The 14,076-nt window shown below is 39.8% G+C and overlaps 1 protein-coding gene across 3 annotated transcripts in view; it reads right to left on the reverse strand.

Annotated features, from left to right (window-relative positions):
• AGPAT5 (1-acylglycerol-3-phosphate O-acyltransferase 5) overlaps nucleotides 1-14,076 on the reverse strand; it is a 53,452-nt gene that overhangs the window by 10,366 nt on the left and 29,010 nt on the right. For all 3 annotated transcript variants that reach the window (XM_081046990.1, XM_081046989.1, XM_081046991.1), the window contains exons 5-6: nucleotides 10,391-10,481; nucleotides 295-456 (exon numbers count right to left, since the gene is read on the reverse strand). In XM_081046990.1, coding sequence (XP_080903116.1) covers nucleotides 295-456; nucleotides 10,391-10,481 — 253 coding nt within the window. The remainder of the gene's footprint in view (nucleotides 1-294; nucleotides 457-10,390; nucleotides 10,482-14,076) is intronic.

Raw genomic sequence — 14,076 nt, forward strand, 5'->3', positions numbered from 1 at the left:
TACTGCTCACTTAACACAGCCCTCCTCACGCCCTCCTGTGACTCACAGCTTCCATGTCTGTGTGTGAACTTCGGGTACAAAGAGCCGAACGGGCAGGTCTGAAGGACTAATATGGCAACCACCAAATACCAAACTTAGCAGGGCTAAGGAAATTTAAAAACTACTTGAAAAATATATTGAGGATATTTACTTGGAAACTATATCAGGCAAATGTCATAGAGTACACGTCACTATTTTTAACAAAGTGAATCATACATTCATAAGCATACATGACTATATTAAAAACAAACTTACCAACCATGGATGGCGCTTCTCTTCGCTGCCCTTTACCGTCCACAGTCCCTTCAAAAGCCACTGTCACATCATAAATTGCATCTAAATAATTCTTCATAGAATCAAAAGCAACGTGGGTTGCCTTTATTCTTGGTGTCAGCACATGTTTTAACACTGCTAGGCCTAGAAAAGAAGTTGATTCAGTGTGGTCATAAATTAGTTACAAAACACCTCAGTGACAGAACATCTACATTGTTGCTAAATGTCCAGGAATAGACAGACCAGAACATATGAATGTCATAGTCTCCTATCTATAGGACTTTCAGTTTGGAGAGCACTCTCGCATGACTCTATGTAAATCAACACTTACTTCATACGTATGTATTAAACACGGACGTGCAGAAGACACTGTGGGAAGCTGTGCGAAAACCGGCCTTCACCCAGTTTGACCTCAGAAACCGTCCCATTTGGTAAACTCTTGACAAGGGCAAATCTCATCCTCCTTGTTTGGCAACAGAATAAAGGTGGCAGCATCCTGCCCATGGTCACGTGCCCAAGATTCAGCAGTACAATTCATCTAAATTCATAATAAATCCTGAGTCCAAGTCCATGGTTCTTTCAGTGCTATTTCTATTCAAACAGGTTAGCTCAACAACCTCCAGTGTGTACAATATCTGAAGTAAGAGCTGATGTGGTCCATATACTGTGAAACACCTGCCTGATACTTTTGGGCTAAACCCAAGAATCCAGTTTCTTGGTCTACTTAAACAAAATAACAACAACAACAACAACAAAAACTGAGATCTAATCCATATACCATAAGATGTATCATTTTAAAGCATAAAATTCAGTGATTTTTAGTATTAGGTTGGTGCAAACATAATTGCGGTTTTTGCATTGTTGAAATTTGCCATTTAATATTGGAATGCATTCTTAAATAAATATGGTTATGTTATATATCATCTTAATGCGCATTTCTCACTTTATGTTCTTTTGCTAATGACTTATTAGTTGCTGTTTATTTTACATTTATTTTAGACTATGGAAATGATGTTAGACAAAAAGCAAGTTCCTGCAATTTTCTTATTTGAGTTCAAAAGGGGTCGTAAAGCAGCACAGACAACTCGCAACATCGACTCATTTGGCCCAGGAAATGCTAACGTACAGGCAGTGGTGGTTCAAGAAGTTTTGCAAAGGAGACATGAGAGCCTTGAAGACCAGGAGCATAGTGGCCGGCCATCGAAGGAGACAACGACCAGTTGAGAGCAATCATCGAAGCTGATCCTCTTACAACTATATGAGAAGCTGCCGAAGAACTCAACGTCGATCATGCTACAGTTGTTCGCATTTGAAGCAAGTTGGAAAGGTGAAAAAGCTCCATAACTGGGTACCTCATGAGCTGACTGCAAATCAAAAATATCATTGTTTTGAAGTGTTGTCTTCTCTTATACTACCCAACAATGAACCATTTCTTGATCGGATTGTGACGTGCAACGAAAAGTGGATTTTATACGACAACCAGTGATGACCAGCTCAGTGGCTGGCCTGAGAAGAAGCTCCAAAGCCCTTCCCAAAGCCAAACCTGCACCAACAAAAGGTCATGGTCACTGTGTGGTGGTCTGCTGCAGGTCTGATCCACTATAGCTTTCTGAATCCCGGTGAAACCATCACATCTGAGAAGCATGCTCAGCAGATCGATGAGATGCACCGAAAACTGCAATGCCTGCAGCCAGCACTGGTCCACAGAAAGGGCCCAATTCTCCTCCACAACAACACCCGACCGCCCGTCGTACAACCAACGCTTCAAAAGTTGAACGAATCGGGCTACGAAGTTTTGCCTCATCCGCCATATTCACCTGACCTCTCACCGACCACCACTTCTTCAACCATCTCGACAACTTTTTGCAGGGAAAACGCTTCCGCAACTAGGAGGGTGCAGAAAATGCTTTCAAGACCTTGTCGGGTTTTTATGCTCCAGGAATAAACAAACTTTTCTTGTTGGCAAAAATGTGTTGATTGTAATGGTTCCTATTTTGATTAATAAGGATATGTTTGAGCCTAGCTATAATGATTTAAAATTCATGGCCCAGAGATGCAATTACTTTTGCACCAACTGAATGTATTCACAGAGTTGTGCAACCATCACCACTATCAAATTACAGACCATTTTTATCACCCCAAACAGACACCCAGTAGCCGTTGTAGACATTGCACTCTCGCCTCCCCCACCCCTTCCCTGGCTCTCATGAATCTACTTTCAGTCTCTACAGATTGCTGTGTTATCGACATTTCACATAAATGTTATCACACAGTGTGTGACCTTTGGTGTCTGGCTTCTTTCACTTAGGGTCATGCTTTTGAGGTTCTTCCATGTTGCAGTGGTGCCGGTGCTCCATTATTTCTTATGGCTGAGTAATGCTCCATTGTGTGGACAGACCCACATTGTTATTATCCATTGACCAGCTCATTGACATCTGAGCTGAGACACCCTTTAGCTATTATGAAAAATGCTGCTACGAGCATTCAGATAAACTATGTATGAATGCTGCACATGAACAAGCTTTTGTATGAACATGATTTCAGTTCTCTTGGGTGTATTTGACATAGGGTGTGTATACATTTTTTAAAAAGCTTTTCTAAAAGCTTCTCTAACTGAGAACATACTGCAATTTAATAGACTAATTAATCACATATCCGTTACTGCTCCTACTAGTGCTAAGAATTTGTTCGTCTCCCCTTCCTATTTCCTACTGCCTCTCTTTTCCTGAATTAGAATATTTACTGACAATTTAACAGAAAAGAGTAGCTCTCTGAAGAAGTGACATGAAAATAGACCAGAAAAAACTTGATTTGGAATTTCTACTCTATCTCTCCAGGGAAAATCATCTGCATAAGGAAGAACTGCCACAGTGTGTTGGGATCTTCCTGCAGAAGAATTTTGAAAATGCAGAGTGGTGTGGGAAAGACAAAGATTCCCACACCACATGGCCGACGTAGTCCCCAGGGCAGGAGCAGTTTAATTTATTCACAATCTTATAGCAAAAATCTGAGTCGTGCACTGGGCTGGGAAACATTTATTTGTCAATCAAATTGGTTAGCACGCCCTTCTTTGCTAATGGAGCTCACCCGATCTGAAGTCCACAGGTCCACAGAATCGCCCTGTGGGGTTCAGTAAGAACAAGGACCCAGTAGAATCTGAATAAGTTAGTATGAAGATTAAAAGACAAAAAAGTAATATTTCTCAAAAAATGAGTTATAATATCAGCTTTGTGATAAATGAATATGTATCACTAATTCTTCTCACTGAGGAACGTATTACGTAGGAGCAGCACTAATGAGTCAAAACACATTTCCTAGATCCAATCCATATCTCCTGCATATTCCAGCTTTTATCTTCCAGCTCTTGAGAAGGAACAGGATGGAAATGAGGATGGAAAAAAACACGGAGATTGGGTAACACAGATGCGCAGAGACGAAAACGTCTCAAGGAGAAGGAAACGGTCACGTACTCTCGCTGAAGACACTGAAAGGGCCAGAACTGAGAAGTGAGGACCTGGGAAGCGGGAGGTTACATGGTACCTGAATCAATATTTTCAGTGGAGTGGTAGGAACGGAAGCTCAAAGAATGGGTTAAGTGAGGTGTCAATACAAGGTGAGAAAACGGCCATTTTTCCTGCATGTACTTATTAACACATGGTCTATTCATTTTCCAAGGCTTAGAGTAAACTAAGATACCCCTACCATCGCAACAGACAGAGCCTGGCTCTTCTCTGATGATCAGAGGCACCTCCCAATCCTCAGGCCCCGTGCATGGGCTGCAGACAATGATTTACAATCTCTGACCAAGGGGTCCTCAGCGACAAACTGTGAGGAGGGCTCTGGGATCCCCAAACCCTGGGTCATTGTTTTAAAACCAAAATTTCATAACAATGATAGAGAAGCCAATTAGAATTTCAGTACAGAGGTGTTCATAATTAACTCCTCAAACCTGAGCCCACCGTACTGAGAGATCTGACTCTCCTCCAGGAAACCACAGAAGAGCCCAAGCCTAAACTGACTCGGACAGTAGCTAATGAAGTTGCTTCTTCCTGGTCAGTATCTAGGTTCTGTGTCAGCACCCGCTTTGCCTTGTTTCCATCTCCAGGTCTCCTGAACTTCTCGGTACTAATGAAAATCCACCTTCTTACCCTCTGACCAAGCTTTTCCCCGAGGTTTGTATGGTGGTGGTTGGCTTAACTGGAATTTTGGAAACATTATAAATAATCATAAACACACTGGACAGAAAATCTTTATTGATCCATGTAAAAAATCTTACATTATATGTATATTATCATCTATTTTGACTGCTACAAAGTAAGTCACTAAGGCTCAGAGAGGTAAAATGACTTGCTCAAAGTCAGCTAGAAAGACCTTATAATGCTTTGTTTAGTACTTTTTCTATTCAGGAATTAACAAGACAATTATAAACATGGAGCTTAGAGATGCATAAAGCAATAAAATAAACCTAAATAGCTACAGTACATGGTAGAATGTCCTAAAAGAGACACAAAATATTCTTAGAATATAAAAATAATACTCATACTTGAAGACATTTTTCAATCACTCATGTCTGATTAGTGGAAGTTTCAGGAAAAGGTAGACAGGGAGAGAGGCCGAGATGAGGGCTCCAAGTGGGGGAAAGGTAGACATGTGAACAGAGGTGGAGAGGTCGGGAGCTGGAAGAGGCCCTGCACAGAGCTAGTAAGGAGTAAGACACTGGGGTCACACTGGTAAGAGCTTTAGAGAGACAGGCTGTGGCGCTGACTCATCGGTGGGGCGCTAAGCATTTTATGCCAAGTCAGAGACAGACTCCAGGTGCTAAGAAAAACAGTTTTTTGCTGAATAACATGAACATTCTAGGTATTTGGTTTGCCATTACAGATGCATTACTTAATTCCTGTTTTCTAGTACTAGGGCTCAAAAAGTTCATGTCATCTTGCTAACTGCTACAGTATAACCCACTGCAGGGCTCACTTTCATAGGGTCAGGAGGAAGATGAGATACACCCCACTCCAAATTCCTTAGCAACCACTGAAAGCAAAACACTGAAAATGATTCTAAGGAAAACTAATTAAAACGAAACACTTCATATACCTGAGAAAGACTTCAATCCTGAAAGCAGTACCTGAACGTTTACAGGACCGTGATGGAGGGCTCTTTCTATCTCTACCTTTCCTATAGTGGGTATATATATAGTGGGTATCATGTTCTTCTTTTCCTTAATGAAACTGAAGTACGAAATAAAGGTTTACCACTACATATTAGTTCCACATGTTCTGGTTGAAACACAGAACTCTGACCCAACGAACCTGCTGACACACGACTAATCCTAGCGAGGAGACCAGGGGTTCTAGAACCTCGGGATACATCAGAATCACCTGGAGGGCTAAGCCTCACCCCGAGAATGTCTGGCTGAAAGGTCTAGGGTGGGTCCCAGGAGTCCGGATGTCAAGTAAGCTTCTGGACTCGGCAGGTACTGCTGCCTCAGGCACTAGTAAACAGCTGCTGCTTTAGAGTTCAGACCGTGGTTTGAGCCCATCAAGAATTCACCACGGGGAAGCTGAGAGGAGTGTGAAAAGACAGGAGGAATTAAACAGTAATATCACTTATTTGGTGCAACTCTGTGAGCAAATGGTCTGGAAATGGCCCAGAGGTAAAGCCACCTCTCAAGCTGCACATCTGCTATATACAAAGCACTATACAGGTGTGACAGGTGCCCTTGTCTCCCACCCCAGTCCTCCCAGGCCCACAAGCAGCTCCCTGCTGCTACCATCCTGTCACCTGACCTAGGGGCCCGTCAGAACCAGGCTACAGAACCTGGGAAGAACAGGAGGCCAAAGGACGAGACATGAAATACAGCTGCTGTTTAGTCTTAAATGGAGAAGTCGATACGCAAAATGAAAAAAAAAAAATGGGTGTCTTGAGTATCACCATAACTGTAATTTGAAAGCTTGTTCATCCCCTTTATTCATTCCTCTTCCTTTTTAAAAATGACTAGTGTACCAGAACAAGACATTCTAGACTGGGCATGCAGGTTTGAGTGTGCTCTTCCCATCTGATTCTTTTCCGTCCTTATATCCTGAACAATCGTTGATCCAATAGCAATCGGGGCCTATGAGATTTAGTCTGTGGCCTCACTAGGAATAGACTGCATCCCCTTGCACTCTGCAAGTCACTACAGAGGTGGCCAGAAACCTGACAAGACCAGCCAGCGATAGCAGCTCCATGGCTGGCAAAGAAATAACAGCCAGGGCAGTGAGGAGAGGACGAGGGTGCTCCGTGGCAGGTCTGTGGGGTGGGGCTTACATAACCTAATCTCACTGGTCCCTTAATAAACAAATGTTTCAGAAACATAATTATAGAAAGATTGTTTTTACTTACTATATTATTTTATTCGTATTTACTAATACCAGTATGCTATACAGTACATGCTATGTATATATTTATACTATTTATATTTATATACTATTATGCTATATAATGCTATCATCTTTACATAGTATGATGCTCTCCTTACTGTTTTACCATTGTTTTCTTAAATTGCAAGTTCCACGTCAGCCATTCTGAAAATAAAATTGTCTTTTTTTCTAATTTATATGACAACATTGAAAAGTCTTCAACATATGCCTTGCTTATTTGCTAGGTGATAGTTTTACAAAGACCCTACCTATATTTCAGACCTCTCAAAATCTTCAGTTCTGTCCTGGAGAGATCATTTTTAAACAGTCTTAACTAATTTATTTGGGACTGTGAATAACTATTTTTTAAAGAAATGACTAACATTTAGTTTCAAGTAAGAAGGAAATTTAGAGAACTTTAATATGACAATCTTGTAATAAAAATATTAAGAATTCATGACACTACAACACAAGTATATCTTAAATACAACTTTAATACGGAATGAAAATATTTTAGACTGACATTTTTTTGAAGCAAAATACTTCTAGGAAATCGTGATAACCACGGCCGTGAAGTATTCAGGGGTAAGACAGACACAGCCACACCCACCGCCCGTGCCTAGTAAGCCAGCCCATACCACTGCCCACAGAGAACTGAGGACCGGTATACCGTACAGTGACTTAGACGCGTAAACAAGTACCAAACTTTAAAAGTCTAAATTAAAAATGTTGGTTTTGATTTGCTTTTCTATTTGTTTTTTAATTCAGATTCAAATGAAGGTAGTTTAGGAGCAAACTTAATGTTCTGAAACAAAACATATGATATGCTAACAAGAGCTAATAGTTTCAGTTTTCGCGAAGAAAAATTAGCTTAACAGATGGAGAAACAAGGTCTTTCATTTTTATTTTCAAGTAATCGTTCTTTTGTTTTTATTTTCAAGTAATTGCATTTAGTTGTGACCTAAGAGGAAAGAAAACAGGAAACACTTTTTCTAGATATACTGTTTTACAAATCAGTTTCCTTTTGTGTATGGTGGAAAATAATTACCTTTACAGTTACAAGGAACTATACTTCTAATAGGTAGCAACAGTTTTCCCAGTTATAGAATTTAAAGAAGAGTTAGCATTTAAAAATTATATTCACAAGACAAATTTTTTCCCCTTTTGGTAACTTCGAGAAAGATCTATGACTCAGAAAAATGACAGACCTATAATTGATCAATTGTAGGTGACTAGGGTGTTATTAGATTGAAAAGCTAGACTATGTATCATTATTGCACTATTTTAAGAATTACTTAAAAGTACTTGTTTTAGCATTACAAAATTGCTGTGGAGTTTTAAACACAAGTAACTCTTAGTTGGTATATTAACTAGTCATCTCAGTTAATGAGATTGAACAATAAAAGGTAAATATTCATCTTAAATTATTTTGAAATGAATTAAGAAATATTAGCATTAAATCTAATTACAAACAAAAATATTTAAGGCCCTGTTACGGACTGAAGCAGCTCGCCCCCCACCCCCCACAATTCATTTGGAAGCCCTCACCCCAATGCGACTATATTTGGAGACAGGGCCTTTAACGAGGTAATTGAGATTCAATGAGGTCATACTGGCTGGGCCCTGTTCTGCTAGGACTGGTGTCCTTATAAAGAGGGGAAGAGACACAAGAGACATCTCTGTGTGAGCACACTGAAGAAAGTTCATGTGAGGACAAAGGAGGAAGGCAGCCCTCTGCAAGCCAGGAGGAGAGTTTTCACCACAAACGGACTGTAATGACACCTGCAACTCAGACTTCCATGTTCCAGAACTCTGAGGAAATTGTTTAAAAATCTGGTGTTTAAGCCACCTAGTCTGTTTTATCTTGTAATGGAAGCCTCAGTTGACTGACACAGGCCATAAAACCTGGATTGAAATTATGACTCTGAATACAGTTAACACAGTAAATAAATCTATTTGCATATAAACCTGTTTTACCCAATTGGAAAAAGTATGCTAAGTATTTACACACACATGCACACACACACGCACACGTGCGCACACACACGACCCTTGAACAACGTGGGTTAGGGGTGCCAAACCCCCACGCAGTCAAAAGTCCCATATAACTTCTAACTCCACGAACACTTCGGTTGTCCCTCAGTACCTGCGGGAGGTGGTTCCAGGACCCCAGCAGATACAAAATCCCCAGATTCTCAAGTCCCTTATACAAAATGGCGTAGAACAATGCACACAGGCAGCCTTTTACAGTTGCTTTCTGTAAACATTATGCCACTGAAACTCACAAAAGCCCTATGGAGGAGATATTATAATCCCAGGTTTACAAGTGAGGAAATGGAGCAAAGGAAAGAAAGGAACCATCTAAGGTTAGTGCTGTAACTCATACGTGCTTGGGGTCACAGTGCAAAGCTAGTGGTCCTGTCCACCTACATGGTGGCACCAGAGTGATACTTGATAAACACTGCAAGGAGAAGCTGAAAAGGACTTTGGAGAGAGCCTAGCTCTCCCAGCTGGGACAGCCGCCCACGTACGCTGGTGAAGTAAGCTAGGACCTTACCAGCCAACATACGGGTAGCCACCTAGGACTTTCTAGCCCCCCCAGAGCTCCAGCCTACGTGCAGTGAGAAGGGAGGCTGCAGAGATGAGCCATCCTGTGGAGCCCTGCCCCAAAGTACAGAACTATGAGCAAATAAGTGGCGGTCACTGTGTGCGAGTTCTTGGATGGATTCACATCGGATCACAATGAACCAAGTAAAAATAAATAAAACTGACATGTCATCTCCTATGAGGGCCGAGCCACACTTTGAATGCTCACCAGCCGCAGGGGGCGGCAGCTAGCACGTAGGTCAGAGCAGGCAGAACGTCACCGTCGGCAGCAAGTTCTCTTAGACAGCACTGCACAGACCCTGGCACGTTATCACGGGCATCTGCTTGGTGAGCCCCTGTCCGTCACGAATGGAGAGCACATTCTAATTCACAGTCAATCTTCAAAGACACCTTTGGTAATACAGCAGAGCCACTGGTGATGTTTACTTCCCCACCTGCTTAAATCGAAGAGCTTACTCTAGTGTATCAGTTAGCCAACTGTCTAAATAGGGATGTCAAGAATATTCTCCTTATTGGGGACACCAAATGGCTTCCGAGTACTGTGAACTCATTGTGTGTAATATTCTCCAACAGGAACTTCACATATCGTTGAACGGCATTCTTATACATTTAGGTATAGCTGTGAGGTATACATTTTCTAAGAGATGAGGAAACCGAAGCTCAGTGACGTTAGGCAGCATGCAGCCCGATAGTTAACAAACGCCAAAATCTGGATTCCAATCTACGTTTGTCAATGTACAGATTAGACACCTTTCCATCATACAGAACCCAAACTGTCTGAAAAGGGTCACGTGCATAATCCTGTACCTAGATAGATTTCCCTTACATCCATGGCATCAAAATCTGTAGCAAGCACTTGAATTTAATCTCTCACAGATATTTAATAACATGCATATGAATTCACGAGAAGAAACTTCATTTCCCAAGAGGTAATGCATACATTTATTCAAAGAATAAATATGTTCATTCATTTCAATTGTTGCGAAACATAAGTATCTTGTCTAGGAACAAAAATTAAAAAGGTTATTATCTTTAAAAATTATTTTGTCCAATACAGTCAAATGTTTACTTACCTTCTTGAGCAGCAAATGTTTGACTAGATGAAATGACTTTTGTTAGTTCTGGATTATACCTTGTTCCCTCTGGAAAAATCACAAGATACATCTGTGAAGCATAAAGAATGTTTGGTTTGTTTGTGTGAATTTTTTGTTGTTGCTAATTTACCAGTGTGAACCCTACTAATGCTAAGAGAGTATTTCCTGGGGTGGGAAAAGGGTTTATTCATTTCCATATGATGTTCCTGTCAAGTACAAACATTCAGCTAAGTCTTAACACAGACTGTATTCAAAACACAGTCCTACATTCACGGGTAGGTCAGTCATTAAGGATCAAACGTTTCTAATTATGTGCTCACGTTCACGAAATAACGATTTGACCACGAAATGTTGACTCAGACAAAGCCTTGAGTTATTAACGAAAGAGCTTTTCTCCCCCCTAAGTTCTGCAAGATGACTTTGAAAAAGGTCCAAATTTTAGACATCTGTGTCCCTAAGTACATCTTCTTTGAGAAAAACAGTACAAAATATATACATTTCCACAACATAAAAGGTAGTAAGCGTTCACATTTCAAAAATCACACAGTATTATTTTATTTGTAGAGCTCCTTTAATACATTTTAAGTGACTCAATTTAAAAGCCACTTCATAAATTAAAATAATGTACTTATAAATAAAGGAGGATATCAAGCTGGATGTTTACTGAGTAATCATTGAGTCTAAGCTTTTACATTTATCTGCCCGGGAAAGTGAAAATAGAAAGAGTAAAACTATACAGAGAAAAACTCCTAACTTTAGAACTTACATGTTTGGTAGACAAGACAAAATAAGACTTTCCTCAAATCTTTTCAAACCACGTTCATTTGTTCAATCCTCCCCAGACCCCAGATAATACCGTCTACCTACACAGTCAGTACAGAAGCTCTCCCTTATCGAAATGAGCTATGAACCTACTTAATGAACTCACATGAGAGTTCAAAATTTTTTCATTAGACACACATGTGATCAATCTCTTCCACAATCTCATTTGAAAACAGGTACAATGGTAGCTCTAAAATTTTGCATTTTCAGCTTCCATGCAAATCCATAAGCTTTCAGTCATCCATAAAAATAGTCTTCAAAACCCACTCTTTGCCTAACTTAGAAATTAATAGTTTGCGTTATGCGTCTTCATATTTGATAATGATGATTAACCAGAGTGGTCAAGAAATGTAGAAAACTTTGTAAAATTAAGAAAAAAAAAAGAATTCCTTATTATATTCCAGCAACTAGAAGTAAAAGAAAAAAAAATACTAACATTAATTCCCAAACCCCTTCTCGTGAGAATACATTTTGAGTCAGTGAAGTTTGTGTTCAAAGTCATGAAAGCATTTGCTTATGGTTATTAGCCTTTAGCTCAATCATTTATAAACAAAATGATTCATGACTTGAACGGTTAATAAGTCCTGTGGTATTATTTTCTGTCTCTTAGATGTTTCCTTTAAAGAAGACTGATGGTCAGCAAGAAAGCAAGAATAAACTATTCATTCAGGGTACATTCAAGAAACATTTCTTGTACACCTACTATGTGCCAGCTACATAAAATGGATGATGGGACCTTGATTTAAAAAATGGTAACATAAATAAACAAGTAAGTGCTTTCCCCAGTAGACGAGGAATAAGGCGAGGCTGTCCATTGTCACCAGTTTTATCAAGACTGCACTGCAGGCTCTAGCCTGGGAAAATGGGCAAGAAAGCAATAAAAGACATGCAGGGGAAAAAGAAAGGAGTAAAACTCTGTTTATACACAAATGACATGATTGTCTTTATAGGAATTCCTAAAGAATATTTTTACAGATAGTGAGATAATAAGTTTAGCAAGGTTACAGGATGAAAATCAATATACAGAAATCAATTGTATGTCTAGATGCTATCAACAATCAGAAATTAAAATTTTTAAAATGCTATTTACAGTAGCATCAAAAATATGAATTAAGAATTTCATAATTTGGAACATTGGGATGAATTTGCCAGATGTGTAAACTTGTACACTAAAAAAATGGCAAAACACTGCTGAGGGAAATTAAAAACCTAAATAAACAGAAATATAGACTGTGCTCATAGATCTGAAGAGTCAATATTGTTACATTAATTCTCCCCAGATTGATCTAAGATTCAAAACAGTCCAAATTCAAAGGCCAACAAGCTTTTATGTAGAAACTGACAAGCCGATTCTACAACTTACATGGAGATGCTATATAAAGGCATATATAGAGATCCTATATAAAGGATCTAAATTAGCCAAAACAACTGTGAAAAACAACAAATTTAGGAGATTGAACTAAGTCACATTTCAAAACTTATAAAGCAAGAGTAATCCAGACAGTGCTGGCATTAGCCAGGGGGTTGCATATAGATTGGAGGAACAGATTAATGGTCCAGAAGTAGACCCTACCTGGGCAGCCAATTTGTTGCAAACAGTGGGGAAGGACGACCTTTTCAGTCAGTGATGAGGGATGTTCATACTCAGAAATATGAACCTTGACCTCACTCCATATACAAAAATTAGCTCAAAATGGATCAGAGTCCTAAATGTAAAACTAAAACTATAAAACTTCCAGAATAAAACAGGAGAAAAATCTCACAACTCTGAATTTGGCAAAGAATTCTAAAACAGGATTCTAAAAGAAGAAATTATGAGAGAAAAGTCAACAAATTCAACTTAAGACAAATTAAAAACTTTGATTCTTCAAGACACTGTTATAAATATAAAGAGGCGAATCACACATGCATAGACCTGTACAGGAACATTCTTAGAAGTTCATTTTTAAAGCCCCAACCAGGAACAAGCTGTGGTGTACCCATGTAATTACATGCTACTCGGCAGTAGAAAGACACAAAAATACTGATCCCCACTATGTTATAAATGAATCTCAAAATAACTATGCAAAGTGGAAGAAGCCAGACCCACTCCCCTCAAAAAGAGTGCTAACTACGATTCCGTTTAGATAAAATTCCAGAAAACACTAACTGTAGTAGCAGAAAGCAGCTCCAGGACTGCCCGGGACAGACTAGGCACCGAGACGCACAAGCAGGCTGCTGGAGGTAACAGTGCGCTTATCTTCGTGACCATGGGGATGGTTTCACGGTGCGTGCACACAGCAAAACCCAGCTAACCCTACACCACAGGTATGTCTGTAGCTTACTGTATATCACTCAGACCTCACTAATAACACTTCAGGAAGTAAAGACATCTCCTGTGCTATCTTGTCGCAAATGACAGGATTTCCTTCTTTTTTGAGGCTGAAAAATATTCTGTAAAAATATCCTGAATACATATATACAAACATACACACACACCATACTTTCTTTACCCACTCATCTGTTGACTGACACTCAGCTTGGTTACGGTGCCATTGCTGCAATGCAGATAGCTCATCAAGACAGTAAGTATGTATGTTTTGGATACACACCCAGACATAGAACTGCAGGATCATAGCGTAGTTCTAGCTTTCATCTTCTGAGGAGCCACCATTCTGTTTCCCATAATGACTGTACCGATTCAGAGGCCCACCAGCAACAGCCAAGGGTTCTCTTTCCTCCACATTCTCACCAGCATTTATCTTCTGACTTGTAGATAACAGCCCTTCCGACAGGTGTGAGGTGGTGTCTCACTGTGCTTGTGACTGGCATTTCCTGGTGACTAGTGACACAGAGCACATTTT

Source organism: Rhinolophus hipposideros (genome assembly GCF_964194185.1).
Source record: "Rhinolophus hipposideros genome assembly, chromosome: 4".
NCBI lineage: Eukaryota > Metazoa > Chordata > Mammalia > Chiroptera > Rhinolophidae > Rhinolophus > Rhinolophus hipposideros.